The following is a 16,709-nucleotide window of genomic DNA, read 5'->3' as shown; positions in this document are numbered from 1 at the left end:
TCTGTGCTTCTATTAGTCCCCATTTCAGACTGTTTTTGCCTATTGATATTTTTACCCGAAAATGCTACAATTTATTACAGACTTGCACTGCCTTATTCCATTTTTTGTTGTGTTGCAGCGTGCATGAGTAGCTTATGTTATACATAGCAATAGACGTAACATATAGGAAGAATTGATCAATAAATGGATGTTTACATGAGAAACGATAAACATAATCAGCTCTCTAAATTTCCAAGATAGAACGGGTTTTCGGGATGCACAAGTTATTGATTTCTCCAGCCAATGGATCATTCGGTGTGAGGGGGAGCAACTTGATCTCAAAGAGCTTTGGCCATAGTTTCCCTGTCACTGCAATGAAGAACAGAACGGCATCATTGGAAGAACCTTCCATGATCACTAAATGAAACTGTTAAAACACAGTATTACAGCAGAATTCCTTTATAGGACATCTTGCATTGGTACCAAAGGTACGAAATGTTTTTGTGCTTTACAAATTGAGGCTACTAGTAAAGTTGACTGAGAGCTTCCGATGCTTGGATTGCAGGTTAATGATCGAGGGAGAGGGAGGGCAATTAAACCAAAGGTGTAGATTGTGTAACAAATTCGATATAAGAACATATGGGGAAGAAAAAGCATTCAAGATTAGAAATATCTTACTGATACTCATTCAGTGAAAATTGAAAATTAGTTATGTATTATACAAGAAATGTTAACGGTTAAGTGCATATTTATCCAAAAACCTGATGAAGACCACACAAAATACCATAATGATTAATTCTTACCAAAAATACGGTCACCATCTCTGTCCCATGCGATTCCATTCAGGACCTCGAAGTCCTGCAGTGAAGCGCAATAGAGAATTTAGCTTGTGCTCTAATTTGTGTCAAAAAACGAGAGACACAGAGAGAGAGAGAGAGAGAGAGAGAGAGAGAGAGAGAGGGAGAGAGAGAGAGAGACATAGATATCAAAATAAAACAGAAATCATCTCCATAACACATCTTATGCGCAAAGGCAAATTGTTACCTTATATCCTCTTGATATTAAGTCTTCTCTGAAAAATGTCACAGAAGCTATCTGTTAATAAATCTGGAGCAGAACTTGTGAATAGCAAGACATTAGGACAAAGAACAAAAAGCTAATACCTTAGAGGTTGAAGGAGAATCCACCCGATCACAGTGCCATCTTTTGGTGAAATTCTAGCAATGCAATCAGTCTGCAGAGAAAGACAACACCGACCATTACTTCAGTCTCTAATTCAAAGTAAACTTTGAGTTAAGAAATATGACACTCAGATGTCAAAAAAGAAGAAGATTATCTGTCCCCTTTAGTGTCATGACATATCAAATGGGATTACACTTATTAAGAGACTTGCTGAGACAGGTTGCTCTAACTACTTCTAGCTGATTAAGAAACGGAGAGGACTTAATTGAGCGGCACCAAACAGATTCTTGGATCATAAGTCAAACAAACTTATATGACATAATACAACTAGTTTCTCAAGCAAGGTTGTTTCCTGAAGCTATTCCCCTGAATACTATAACCAAAACAACTATTGGTTAAAGTTGCTCAAAGATGTCTTTCTAAATATGTGGATAATGTAAAATAAATGGGAAAAACAAATCCAAAGTCCAAATGTAACTCAGTAAAAAAGAGCAATTTATACCACATAAACATTCGCCCAGACTTCATCTTTCACATACTCCAGCTCATTGAGGTAGTGCACTTCATGCCCTTGAGACTTTACAACTTGTTTTCTGATGACTGCACCAAGGAAAGGAGTATCTCCATTTTAAGAAAGCAAAGAAGAAACTAAGTATCATGTAGACTGTAGATGGCAAAAACCTTTCATTGTCTTAGGGTCAATCTTATATAATGTTGATGTTCCATCACTTCCAAAAAGTACTTTCCCATCAGTTGCCAATCCCCAACCATCTTGCATGTGATGAGTAAACTTTTTGAACTGCATATAATTCAATTCTAAAAATTATGACATGTGAAGCTGTGAAGTGAATTGAGGCAATAATCCTACAAACATTACTTTTCTCATAAAATACATCAGGAGCTTTCATATTAGCAACATCCACATTAAAATCAGGAAAAGAAGATGAGTTAATTAAAAGCACAGAAAGTAATGGAGGACAAGCATACTTTGCTGAAGTTGTATCGATCATAGATGAAACCGGTATCCAGCAACCATGTTAGTTGGAACAACCTACAAAAATCCGCAGTTGTTGCATAAGAACGAGTGGTCAATGTAAATTCAAAAATAGTAAACCATCACTAAGAGAATAAAGGAAAGGAAACAAAAAGACACAACGATCAAAAAGGAAAAAACTAAAAAAGAGAAATCTGGTCTGATCTAATGTACACCAGGAGATATATTATGAATTTCTTTAAAGTACTCCTAAGATCGGCTTCCTCTCTCTTCCTAATTAATTGTTCTAGCATCTATTTCCGGCTACTCAAGCATGTATAAAAGGGAAGCCTTTTTGCATACACGCATCATTTTAACCTCACTAAAGAAATAGAATAAAATTTCAACTCTTCTTGTACGTACCCAGTCAAATTAGGACAAAAAAATTGGACATAGGCAGTGCAGAAGTTGTCAATTTGGTAAAAGAAAGGCTGCTACTTAGAGCACAGTCAAAACTTCAGATTACAAACAAAGTTTCACCAAATTTAAGTCATTATTATTATTATTTCAAACAGCATTACTTATCATTATGACAATTGGGCCTGAAACTAATGCAAAAGTTAAATGCACTTGATACATAAGCAAATATCAGGCTTACAGATGTTCCTACCAAAACTTGATGTGCTCATAGTCGTAAATAAAATGCTCCAATAGTCAGGACAGAATTTAATTGCAAATTGCTAGGAGACCATAGAACAGGATAGAAGTACTACTTTATTACATATGATCCTCTCTGACAAATGCAAGATTGCTTACTTAGCAGTTACCACACAACACATTTTCCGCATTATTTCCAGAATCAGGAAAAGATGTATGCATCCATTACCTCTCACCAAGAAGAGTTAGACCCTCTCCAAAGTAAGAAGACTCCATTTCATGAAGTCTCTCAACCTGTGGAACCAGCAATATAAGATTCTTGTTAGGTCCAAGACGGGACACTATAGATTTCAGCAATAGAAAGATATTCTTTCTTATGCAAAATGCAAGGATAAACTTTATAAAAAGCAGCTAATAGATAGAATTGTTAGCATTTAGCAATTAGCAGAAGCTGTCCCCTAAGCCTGCTAAACTAATCAAATCCGTGAAAAACCTGACCCGTGTTACTTATTTTAAATCCTCCCAAAACTTTGCATTATGTTTAAACATTTAGTAAGCAAGTTGTAGACATACCTTACCGTCCAGCAATGCAACTTTTCGAACAGATGACTGCATTTTTCCAGAAAGAGATAATTACTCATGTTAAGCCTCAAAAATAATCATAAACTCAACTCAAGTATATATATTAAGGCAACTCACACGTCCGTAAAGTCCAGTTGATTCAAAGAGTGTATTATTTTCTGCATAGAGAAGCCCCTGAAGAATAAACACACGGCATCAGGCACCAAAAGCAACTAACTAATAGCCTGTTTGGCCAAAGTTCAATTTGAAAAGTGTTTTTTTTTTTTTTTTATCATAAGTGCATTTCGGAAGAGTACAGAGTAGTCGTTTATGTTTGGCTAATCAACTTGAAAAACACCTTTGTCGATATTATAGCAGTAATTTGTGCTTGGCTAAGGTTTAAAAAGTGCTTTCAGTGAAAAACTAGTTTCTTTAGCATTTTAAAAAACAGTTTCTGCCTACTTAATCAAAAATATTTATTTTTTCTCTAAAAGTTTGGTCAAACACCTCAATTTTCTACGCAAAAACTATAAGTACGAGTAGACAGAAGATAATTTTATGAATCATAAAAAAAGTTCTGGAATTCAAAAAATCATAAATTTCTTCAAATTTAACTTGAAATATTAAAAAAAAAAAAAAAAATCCAGGTAAAAGCTATGGTCACCACAAAGTATATTTCACCGAAAAATTGGAAACTTGAAATTCATAATGCATATGTTGAAAAATTATAGAAAAACGTGGGAAGCTAATTAACCTGAGTGTAGGCTTGGGGGTCGTGAGGGAATTCATTGACTACTTTGGCTTTGTAAACTCTATATGATGCTTCAGCTTCTCTGAATACGGTGATGCTCAGTAGAAAAATCAAGCTTATGATTAGAAACCTTGGATTCAGCAGAGACATTTTTGTGTGATTGTTAAGTAGATATGAAGTAGAAGAAACCATTAATAGTTGTCAAGATGCTTTGGCAAATAATAATAGAAAAAAATTAGTTGACCGTTGACTTCATCTTTGAAAATGTCACTGGAATTATCTCCACCGTTAGATTGGATCCAATAGTCATAATGCAAGACGGGCAACCGGCTTGGCCTTCTGCTTCATCACCTACCTGCTTGGCTCCAGGTTAATGTTCAAATTCAACGTGTATCACGTTTTGAATTTAATTATGAGGTGAGAAGCTCAAGTACTTGATAGGTAAATATTTTGTCATTTATATATTCTTATTTCAAATTGAGGAAATCAATTCATAGATCTAGAAGAATTGTTACAAATTGCTTAGAATAAGAGAGGTAAGTATAATATAATAAACTACGAGGAAAGTTAGTGTAATCAAACTGAATTTGAGGGGGGGTTTCTGAAACTATACCTTAATTTTTTTAGTAGAGATGGACATAAATGGCATAAGTGTTGCATAATAAAAACAAGGTCAATAGATTTTTATTTTGTCAAAAAGAAATTACGTACTTTAACTACTTAGAAACTTTAATAGATGGCTCGGCTTGTCTAGAATATATAGTACCTAAAGAGTCATTTTCGTAAGAAAATAAGGCAGAAAAGGGGTACATAATAGAATATTAAGTTTTCAAAAAATTCTATATTGCTTCCCTTCCTCAGTAGGTCGTTTGCTACCTTATTTCCTTCTCTTAGTGTGTGCTCAATTCTGAATGACCTGCTTTAAAGATAAATAAGGTCAATAGTTGAATCTTATATTCATGACTAGGACTCTTATGCCGCATTTGAAATCCTTACCATGTTAGACTGGTTATAACTACTTTAGCATTAAGAACTTTCTAATAAGAGCCTTTTAAGATTGTAATTGTGCAACTTTTGTTGACTTTTTGAATTGCAAACAGAGGGCTAGCTAGCCATCTCTCTTTTGCTTTAGCATATATCATTCTAGATTTAGTTTGATATTCTATGTTTTGATTCTTATGCTTCTAGCAAAAAAAAAAAAAATTTAATGCTTGATTTTTTCTTTCTTTTAGTGGATACCTAAATGAAGCATATGATGGAATACAAGCATAACAGTGGAAGTAAATAGGCAGGATCGAACTTACATGTAATAAGGACAATATATAATTAAGATTTTAATCAAACATAAAATCGATACTTATCTCTTGAAGCGTGAATGTGATCACGAATCTAGCCTTCAAGCATGAGCAAAAATCGTCCATGCGTTCATCCTTGAGTTCGACAGTCTTCTGGTGTGTAACTCAAATAATACCCGTATTTACGAAATTCGTGTGGGCAAACTATGAAAAACATGTAGAAACTTATAATAACTGTCGCCTCCTTATGGAATAAGACCCTTTATATAACTACAGGTTTTAGGGTTTAAACCCTTTTCCCAAACCTGCTAGGTCTATCTTTTACCACCAAGAAATCGAATTCCATTCAATTCTTTATTATCCAGGCACAACAAAGGACTGTGGAACTCGAGGATGAACGCGTGGACGGCTTTGCTCATGCTTGAATGCTAGATTTGTGGTCGTATTCACGCTTCAAGAGATAAGTATCAACTTTATGTTTGATTAAAATCTTAATTATGTGTTTTCTATATTACATGCAAGTTCAATCCCGGCTATTTGCTTCCGTTGTTTATGCCTTTATTCCATCAATTGATATCAAAGTATACAAACAGCCCACGCGTTCATCCTAGAGCTCTGATACCAATTGATGGAATACATGCATACAAACAGTGGAAGCAAATAGCCAAGATCAAACTTACATGTAATCTAGACAACATAAATCATAAACGAGATTAAAATACTAACCTCTTGAAGCTTTTACACAAATCTTCCACAGCACTGCACGTCAATTCCGCAGTCTTCTGCTATGTATCCTAAGTATTCTATGAACGAGAATACTCGAGTGAGCGAGTATTACGGCTAGGAAAAGGTGTATCTCTTAGGGCTGAAAAGCCTTGTATATATAGCCACGTTTTTTGTGTAAAACCCTAGCAAAAACGTGTGGGCTTTTCCTTGGCCCCCAAGAATATTAATTTCCCAGTTCTAGAATTCCAAGCACAGCAGGGATCACATATTTAATAACGAGGCTTCTATATTGTGGTACTGATTCGGAATATGAATGAATTAATTCCATCGTAATAAATTACAATTTATTCCACTAAAAATTGTAATTGCACTCCCCAGTTTAATTTTGAAATATTTCATTAAAACTTATTTAACTCCCCATGTTATGATTACAGATACCAATCAATTAAATTAAATTACTGACAATTTAATTCATTGACTAATTAAATCTTTTATACTCCTACTTAACTTATTTCATGTGACAGATACAAAATCCACTGCAGGGTTTTCACATAACAATTTATAAACATCCATGCACGGATTCTATCAACTAATTATTATTTCACAAATGTTATCTACCACTATCCAACGTATCATGAATACGTTGACTCACAATTGAGTCGTACCTTTTGATAAATCAAAATAATAAACAAATTACATTGATCATAATAATCATATCATGATTAAGAGTATAAGTACATTTAATGAGCTAGAGAGGTTGTTTTATATGTTCAGTGCAAAACCACTTATCTCTACTTGGTCCGTTTGGTCCGTTTAATACATACAAAATGTACTAACACAAGAAATTGAAATAAGATCACTCCCAAAATCAACATAAATTATATTTTAATCTTGTGCTACAATCATCAAGATATTTTGTCCAGTTTCATCTTTGATTGTGAACATAACTTTATAACTTATAAGAACCGACAATTCAACCTTCCGCGCATGAGCTAAAGCTCCATACACTAAATCGTCTACTATATAAGTAAAAGACACATATGAACAAATGATCTATTTAAAATAAGACTTTATTGAATTGAATAAATAAATATATAATTATTTCATAAAGAATAAAACATAATACTATAATTAAACCGCATGGTTAATAAGTCTATGTGACGTCAACAGCCGTATATATGATTTTGTCAACTATTGCATTAGTTTTAGTTGGACAATCAAGTTAAGTTCATGAATGTATTCGTGTAACTTTGTTCCGAAAATTCGTCTACATGGTATGAAGCATATATGTTAATATTTACTTAATTTGACGGTATTGCTTTCTTTTCTTGGTAATTCATAAAACAATTAAAACAAGTATGAAATTATCTTTTTCGATGTCGGACTTTTTCTGTACAACGATGTTGTGCAAAAGCTTGTGCTCAAAGACGGGCACGTGCCATCTAGTAAATAAATAATTATAAATATCGTTCAAAATACTTGAAGAGGAGAGCACATCTCTCTATCAAAGTGCATATTTTGATAGAAGTCAAATGAATACTAACCAAACTAGAATCTGTGCACTTTATATGAGATCTGCATAATACATCTTTTGTATGTGTTATCTACTGACAAGAGCGGGTTGCTCAGGTGGTAAGCACCCTTCACCTCTAATCTTAAGATTGTGGGTTCGAGCCATCAAAGGAGCGAGAAGGGGAAAGCTCTCCTAGGGAGGGATATATTTATAAAAGAATATAAGTGTTATCTGCTTTTTGTGAAAGAGTGGCTATAATTAGATTGGTACATTTTTTTGTACACCGTAAAAAAGTCCATTAATTTAAACTTTTTTTTTCCTCTCTTGGGTTCTAAACTTCATTAACAATTGATACGACAGGTACAAAGTTTGGGAGTTCAAACAAGGAGTTTACGTAGTATATCGTAGGTTAAAGCTGACGAACAGTCATGTAATATTTAATTAGATGAATATGATGTGTAAGTGGGATGATTGTCCATTAGTGAACGATATAATGCATGAACCTACAGCTGCCTGCGATAACACCTTTTTCTTCAAAGACTAGCACAAAGAAGAAATATAAAGAAGGGACTTGAAAATAAAGACTTGAAAGTTAAAACAACATAAACAAATACATTTTGCTAGATTTAAAAAAGAATTGGAATTAATGTGAACATGAATCATGTCAGACTAGATCCATATATATCGTTAATAAATACTTACGTTAAATAAATATATATTTATTAATAAGGACTTCTGCAATTAATAATTGGAGGTCTTTTAATTATATGACTTAAAAAGAACAGTAAATGAATTGTTAGCAAAATTAGCTGGTGACGAGGGTGCGCCCATGTCAAAGTCCCACATTGGGTGTGAGTGGTTATTTGATCTCGTGGTTTGGTTTAGGATAATTCTCACCTCATGAAAAAGATGAATTTATACGTGTTTGGTCTATGAAAAAATCAGGTCCATATATGAGGGATGTACTGAGATATAATTAAATAAATAAAAATATATTTTCTCTAACAACATAAATTTTTAAATGAGATGGTGATATAAAAAATACATTTGACCCAAAAAATACAGCTCACATGGAGCTGTGTGCTAGACCAAATCAACGAGAAGGAAGTTCATCGACTCCCCCATGCATCTTTCATAAATGTTTTCATGACCTGTAGTTGGACTTATTAATCTTGTTAGTCAAACTTTTAGCAGAATAGTTAATTACTAATAAGCATCCAGTTCATTAATTGAATCACATGCAGAGTGCAATCGCCAATCTCATTGCCAATAAGAGTATAATCACCAGAGAAATGATAGTAATTAATAAAACCCAATCCAATTATATAGATTAATAAAACCCAATCCAATTTGAAGGAACATAAATTATATATAGGTATTTCAATACAATATATTTTACAATCAAGGTTGCTAATTAAACTAGTCGTGCTGAAATTTGAACTGGGGTTCTCAACATCTGGTTCTTCGATTTCAACGGTGGAGATCGGATTTTGTGGTCCGTAGCTCAGCTTTTTAGACAGCCCATTTTTTGGGGTGATTTCTCTCCCTTTCTTCGCTAGTTTTGGTGCTATCTTTTATGTATTGTACTTTGGAGAACATCACGTTGTTTATACTTTTATCCGGAGGTCACGTGGATGTTTCCTCTTCACCTTGTTTTACCACGTAAATTACATTCCATTCGATTTATTTTTGCTTGCTTTTGCTATTTTATTGTTGATATATTTTTTCACCAGTGTTTATTGTTTCTATTCAAATAGTGTGGGAAGTTTCGATTGTATTTCTTCCGTCGTTACCTCATCGTGCAATTTATTGCTTGTTTCTTCCCAACAAAGTTGGCATCGAGCTTGTGGTTGTATTTGGTTGTGTTGATTGTCTATTTGAATTCAAATGATTTGTTTATATATTTGATTTATTTGTCAAGAAAATATTGAATTGATGAAGAGTGGGAATTTGAGCACACGAGCTTCAAAGATAATGTTCGAAATCATACAAAACAAATGCTAAAAGTTAAATTGAAAACTAATAAGTTGTTCCTCTAAACAATTGATAAATATTAGATACAAAGAGGCGGATTTCATTATATATTTTTCGGGTCCTTGATCGAGAATGGGTGTCGAGTTTGATAAAGCCAAATTAAAGTTTCTTTGACTAATTCTCGCTCCGTGTTGGTGTAATTATGAAATATGCTAAGAGTGGTGTTTTGAATGAAGAGATGAAGGTATGCAGTTAATATTTATCAAAATAAAGATAAAAGTGAACTCCTGCTAGCTATAATATTAAGAAACATTGCTAAAGTTTAAGAGAGACCAGAAAAGAAAGAAGGCGATAATGAAAATCGTTAGTTGATCTTATTTATATATCAATATTGTTTGTATCTTCAATTCGGTGCCACTCTCAAGGAATTATTTTCTCATACGAATTTTGAAAATTTACGAATGGGCAATAATAGTGAGGTTGAGGTACTTGGCAACGGCCTTGCTTGAAAAGTAAGAATGGTTCGAGGTTGGTTCAACAATGTCAAACATTCTAGATGTTTGGTGAATTTAATTTTTGTAGAAAACTTGATGATTTATGATCAAACCGTTGGTGGTGGCCATGGAAGCTATTTGTGGCTCGAGGTTATAAGATGTCCGACTTATACTTATTTCGTGGCTCCATTTGTGGTGACTGAAATTTGGTGGAGAATGATACTACACAATTTGAAGTGCTTTCTTTTGGCTAAGATTTGCTTTACGAGGAGTGAAACAAGCAAAGTTAAAGAGATATGTTCATCAACTTTAAGTCATAAAAAAGCATGATTTGAATAATTCGATTTGTGTGGTCCTTTTAAAGATCTCGGGATTGATGATCATTCTCGTAAACTCGGGTATTTCCTTTGAAGTCCAAGATCAAGTACTTTATGTGTTCCAAGACTTTTCAGGCCTTGAGACATAAGAAACTAAAATGCAATCCGCTCGGATAATAGTGGTGAATACATTGATAATTACACTAAAGCAAAAATGGTTTAACAAAGATGGTTAGATGTTTGCTTTCGAAATTATAATTCGTTCTAGAGAGTAAGAGGTCAAGGTCTAGATTATGGTCGAGTCATCGTTTCTACATGAAGAAACTTGTTAGAAGCCATGATGTTGTGTTCTTTGAAGACCGGATAAAAGATTTTGACCTGATTCTCGAAGAACAGAGCTGATGTTGATCCGCTCACACAAAAAATCTTCAAAATAATGAAAATCAAGTTGATATTAGTGATCATGTTGGGAAGTATTGATGTGGTTGGCTTTTCTGAATTCTCTCAAAAGATCTATTAGAGAGAAAGTTTCATCTCAAGTTATTCTCCCAGTTTTTTGATGAGGCCATGGATAGTGAAGAAAAAGAAAGGTGGTTTAATGCTATTTTTTGCATAATAATCATACATTTGATATGGTTAAACTTCCTAAAGATAGAAAAGCTTTGAAAAAATTGTTTTTTAGGGTGAAACATGAAGATGGTAACCTCACTTTTTGTCGCCGAAGAAGTTGATTTTGATGAAATTTTCTCCATTCGTGAAGATGTCATCTATTCCATCTCGATTTAGAGTACATCAAAGGTTTTGGGTTTTCCTCTTTGGATTAATAAAACCCAATCCAATTTGGACCAGCCAATTTTGCCCAAAATTTCTCTCTATATATAGGATCAATTTAGGTATTATTTTGACAATACAAAAGTGAATTCATAGCACCATATAGAGAGAAAAATGTGAGAGAGAAAGCAGATTTTCGTCCGAAATTTTTTTGTTGCGTTTCCGATTCGTTAGAGATCGTACATTTTTCGATTTCAATGGTGGAGATCGGATTTTGTGGTCCGTAGCTCCTTTTCAAGTACGATTTTTTTGGGGGGTGATTTCTCTCCTTTCTTCGCTAGTTTTGGTGCTATCTTTTATGTATTGTTGCTCCGTGCTTGGCTTTGTTGTTGTAGCCATTTGGAGAACATTGTTGTATTGGATGTTTCCTCTTCACCTTGAAGGGGTTTTACCACGTAAATTTGGTGTCTCTTCCATTCGATTTAGTTTTGCTTGCTTTGCTATTTTATTATTGGTATAGCTACTGCCCGGATTCCATTTGTGCTAGTGTTTATTGTCTTCTCTTGATTCAAATAGTGTGGAAAGTTTCGACTTAGGTATTTCTTCCGCTGTTACCTCGTCGTGCAATTTGGTTATTGCTTGTTTCTTCCCAACAAAATGATAGTAATTAGCACTTATATAGAGTATCGCTGAAGGAACATAATTATGTTTAGGTATTTCGACAAATATATTTTACAATCAAGGTTGCTAAATAAACTAGTCGTACTCTAACTCTTACTCCCTCAGCCCCAAAATACTTATCACGTTTTACTTATCCCGAGAGTCAAATTACATAAACTTTGACTAATATTTTAAGATATATTTTTTCACCATATTGATATTAGAAAAATTACAACTTATAGTACGTTTCGTATAGCTTTCAAATATCTATATTTTGATTTTAAAATATTGAATTGATGTAATTCAATTGAATTACAAAAATTAGTCAAATTGACTCTCTAAAAGTGAAACGTGACAAATATTTTGGGACCGAGAGAATGCCAAATTAAAGTTAAAACAATAAATGTGTACAAAAAGTATGCAGTTAATATTTATAAATAAAGTGAACTCCTTCTAGCTTAATATACTAAACTACCAGATTTTAGTTGTCATACTTATATGGACGTATCTTCAATTCTCAATTTCTCATACGAATCTTTCAAAAAATAACATATCAGGTCAACTTATTATTTTAATTGGGACAACATGAAGCACAATTTACTACACAATTTGAATGCTTTCTTTTCAAGATCGAGGAGTGAAAGAGAAATCAACTTTAAGTCATAGATAGAATAATTTAGATGGGAAGGCCAGTTTTGTCAGGCCTTGAACATAAAAACAAGTCGATAAACACTAAAGCAAAAAAACAAAAATAAATTATAATTCGTTCTAGAGAGTAAGGTCGATCGAGTCATTACATGAGAGGTCTATAAAATACGCCTTTTGAAGAACAATGAGATGCTCACACAAAATTTTTCATATATTTACTGGGAAGTATTCTTTTCTGTCATGGCAATTCTCAAGCTTAGTTTTGCCTTGACTGTTCTTTTCATGGCAACTGCTGGTTAGTATTCACTTTTTCGCCGTATTGTATTTATCAATCCATATACAGTACATCAAACCTCTTTATAACGGCGTCATTTGTCTAGATATTTTTTTGCTGCTATAACGAAATGTTGTTATAGAAAATACTTTTTTTTGTGCGGATTGTCCTTCATTTGGGGTGGTCTTTAATTTTGCCCTTCAAATTGGTGGTCTTTAAGTTTTGCCCTTCTCCTAATATCCCGAGATTGTGGGTTCGAATCCAACCCCGTGCCGATTAAAAAAAAAAAATCGCAAGGCAGAATTTGCATGGCGAGTATGAGCGGATAAAACTGCCTATTTTTAAAATTTTGATTGAGCGGGGTATAAACCTCATGGTATTAGGCGAAAGACAAATATTAAAGACCACCAATTTAATGCGCAAAACTTAAAGACCACCCCAAAATAAGGGCATTCCTGTGAATTGCCCTAGAGAATATATAATACTCCTATAACCTAACACGTATATATATATAATAAATGGTGGAAATAGAAATATAGGTGTGTGTGTATATGTATATATATATATATATATATATATTTATTTATATGAGAAAGTACATCTTCCGCCCACATATGCAACTGTTTCTATTAATGTCGTACGTACGTATGGACATGATTCGTTTATTCATGTTATATATATATATCAATCAAAATCGATTTTTGATAACCTTAAATCGTGAAATATTTCAGTCAATGTGTCATGGTTCCCAAAGTCGAACGTTCTGGCGACAAGGGACGTCAATGGTGATCTTTCAAGACTTGAAAGGCATCTACTTCCAGAAGTTAATATTTTGGGCATAACTTGTGGGAAGTATTGTGAAACTCATGATGACTGCCGCAGTGACTACTGGATTTGTTGTTCATGTTTTCTTAAATGTGATTTCAGTATTTCCTGTCTTTTATTTTGTGTTAATAATAATGAAAAAAAAAGGTCAAGTGATGATGACTTTTTATTCAGGAATAATAATGGATTTGATTCCAATAGGCTAGCATTTTAGTACTTGAATGATTCATCACACATTTTCCGGTTTATTAATGATCGTTACCCTCCGTCTTTCTCTAGTACCAGTATACAGTATATGTTTCAGATTAAGTCTGAAACATCGGATAATAGCCACTTGTAAAATGATCATAGCATGTAACAATTGACTCAATTTGCTATCAATATGGAACAAAAAATTAATGATTTGTGTGGCTTACACATTCTTGAACGCCTATCAGGAGTCTGATAAGACATTATAAGTTTCATCATTGGCATGTGAGCAATGTGACTAACATCTTCGCTCACAGGAACTGCGACGAGAGGTCTTTTTCTTGTCACTGCATTAGCAAAATTCATACAAATTATAGAAGAAATGGCAAGAAATTCTTAAACTGACAGTATATACACTTATAATGTCAAGAAATTCTTAAACTATTACTGTGATTATACTTAACATGTTATAACAACAAGCAACCCGTGTTATTTTCCAGGTTTACTTATTCCACGTACATTATGGGCGGTAACATGATAGTTTAAAAATTCTTTAGCAGTCAGTAAATAAAGATTAAACTCATTGTGTTTAATGCTTTTGAAGTTATGATGAAGCAGAGAGGAAGGACGTTGCATCGGTAAGTAGTAAATCCCTCGGCTGCAGCATGTTGATCACTTTTCCCATTTTAGGCCTGTTCATAACATCTGGATCAACACATTTAAGAGCTATTAGCAGAACTCGTTTCAGTTCTTTCATACAAGGCATTTCTGGTAGCTTTGGATCCACTATTTGATCAAATTGTTCGCTTTCCACCATTGACTTCATCCAGTCAATTAAATATTCCTATAAATTGATTATGAACCATTTTAGACCACCCTTTTTTTATGCTGTTGTCTAGAGAGATAATGAATGAGTATGCCAAAAAAGAAAGAAATTTTAGACCTCAATTTCTGTGATAGTGTACTCTATGGAAGGCTTTCCAGATACAATCTCCATGATAAGTATACCAAAGCTGTAAACATCAGTCTTATCGTCTAAAATTTTGGTGGACAAATATTCTGGTGCAAGATAGCTGAAGCAAGCCATAAAAAAGAAGGTTATAAATCAATCGAAAAAGATGGGCTTGTGTATATAACTATGTTGCTCAGACTCCTCAAAAATGCATTACTTTTGGAGGATCTGACATGTACCAGCTGGCGGCATTTTAGAAGAGTTCGAGCAGCATAGGTTTATAAGTTAAAGAGCTGCAAAGTGTATCAAGAAATTAACTCACCCTGACATTCCAGTAGGGGGTGTTATTGGATAACTCCATTCATCAGAACCTAAGAGTTTGGTGATACCAAAATCACATATCTTTGGATTCCACTGCTTATCAAGCAATATGCTACTTGACTTTAGGTTTTGATGGATTATTGCTGGTTCAGTATCCTCATGAAGGTAAGCCAACCTGCACAAAATAACCAAATATGTTTCAAGTTAAAATTTGGTCCCCTTTTTCAAATGTGGATTCAGAGGAAAAGAATTTAATTAAAGACAAACCCTTTTGCAATTCCAAGCACAATTTTCATCCGAATATTCCATGTTAAGGGGCTAACTTCACTGATGCAATCATGCAGCCACTGCCCTAGATTGCCATTGTCTACGTGCTCGTCCACGATAATCCTAATCAAATTATAAACAAATAGTCATTTGATGCATTAACATCATCGATAGAATGAAAGTTTTGACGGAGTATAGATAAAGGATTTGTAGTACCTGTAGTATCCTTCAAAACAGTAACCAAGCAATTTCACCAAGTTTTTGTGTCTGAGACCTAATAATACTTCCACTTCCCCAGTAAATTCCTTCGCTTTAGCCCTGTCATTCAGTGTTTGAAGCGAAAAAATAAGATAAACTAAAGCATTAAGTCTCTTAAGTAATCTGTTCTTACGCAGTCTGAAATTCCAACCTTAATTGCAAATTCTTTTTTCTACAAACACTGATGCGAAGTTAACAATATACTTGACAATCATAGTGATCAACTACTTTCCCGTTAAATTAGATGAGCTTAAGTTCTATACATCGAGGTTTAAAAGATATTTAATGACACAATCAGGTCACTTATATGCGATGTTGCTCAGACTCTTTAAAAATATTGCCGTATGTATTTCCAACGCACAGACTCTTAAAAAATTCAGCCATAGGTATTTCCGACATGGCTGCGATAGTATTTTTTTGGAGGGCCTGAGCAATATAGCTTATAAGGTAAATTTCTATGATACGAATCCGTAACCTGCAAAAAAGGTAATTCACTTGGTATGACAAATTAGACAACACAGATCATGTAAAGAAATCTTTACATTGTCAGTGTATATGACTTAAATCCATATTACATTATCTGTGTATTTACCTGCTATGGAGCAACCGCTTTACTGCAACTCTAGTATTGCCAAACATGATACCATAATAAACAACGGCATAATCTCCACATGCAACTACGTTTCCATCAGCAAAGTTATCTGTTGCTGCTTCAATCTCTGTCAATGTGAACTGGTAACATGACCTAGTTGCATCAAAAGCAACACCAGGATGAGGATATCTAGCCCCTGGCAAATTAGTTTGATTACTAGAGAATATCACTTGTTTCTCTGGGGTTCCATTGCCCATCTCAATCTCCCATGCATTATGTGGCAATAGCCTTCTACTCATTGAATAATTACTATTGTGAGACTTTGTGTGCACATCTTTTGAAACCATCGGATTCAAGGCATTACGTGCTTTACGGCGTAGCCTAGTTATGATGATATAAAGAGTGATGCAGAGAGCAGCGACAAGGAAGAAAAGAACAATGCAAGTCAGAATTGCAATCCATAATTTGATACCAAAGAATGAAGTTGGCTTCGAGAGCCACAGTTTGATGGATGAAAAGTTAAAAGACAT

General features: G+C 33.9%; 2 protein-coding genes across 2 annotated transcripts; both read right to left on the bottom strand.

The window, feature by feature from the left end:
- On the bottom strand, positions 1-4,310 carry LOC132056518 (glutaminyl-peptide cyclotransferase-like). The gene is made up of 11 exons (XM_059448753.1): positions 4,107-4,310; positions 3,491-3,547; positions 3,365-3,400; positions 3,021-3,085; positions 2,149-2,212; positions 1,843-1,960; positions 1,664-1,761; positions 1,143-1,213; positions 1,024-1,051; positions 783-837; positions 1-348 (listed from the first exon to the last, which is right to left on the bottom strand). The coding sequence occupies exons 1-11, from the start codon at positions 4,293-4,295 to the stop codon at positions 224-226; spliced, it is 906 nt and encodes a 301-aa protein (XP_059304736.1). The 5' UTR covers positions 4,296-4,310; the 3' UTR covers positions 1-223.
- Positions 4,311-14,393: 10,083 nt separating this feature from the next.
- Positions 14,394-16,709, bottom strand: LOC132057653 (probable serine/threonine-protein kinase At1g01540). Its single transcript, XM_059450274.1, has 6 exons — positions 16,180-16,709; positions 15,546-15,647; positions 15,330-15,452; positions 15,064-15,237; positions 14,733-14,862; positions 14,394-14,633 (listed from the first exon to the last, which is right to left on the bottom strand). Exons 1-6 carry the CDS (start codon positions 16,707-16,709, stop codon positions 14,394-14,396), a joined length of 1,299 nt encoding a protein of 432 aa, XP_059306257.1.

Source organism: Lycium ferocissimum, chromosome 5 (genome assembly GCF_029784015.1).
Source record: "Lycium ferocissimum isolate CSIRO_LF1 chromosome 5, AGI_CSIRO_Lferr_CH_V1, whole genome shotgun sequence".
Taxonomy (NCBI): domain Eukaryota; kingdom Viridiplantae; phylum Streptophyta; class Magnoliopsida; order Solanales; family Solanaceae; genus Lycium; species Lycium ferocissimum.
Note: the sequence above shows the minus strand (reverse complement) of the source record. Positions and strands in the feature narration are given on the sequence as shown.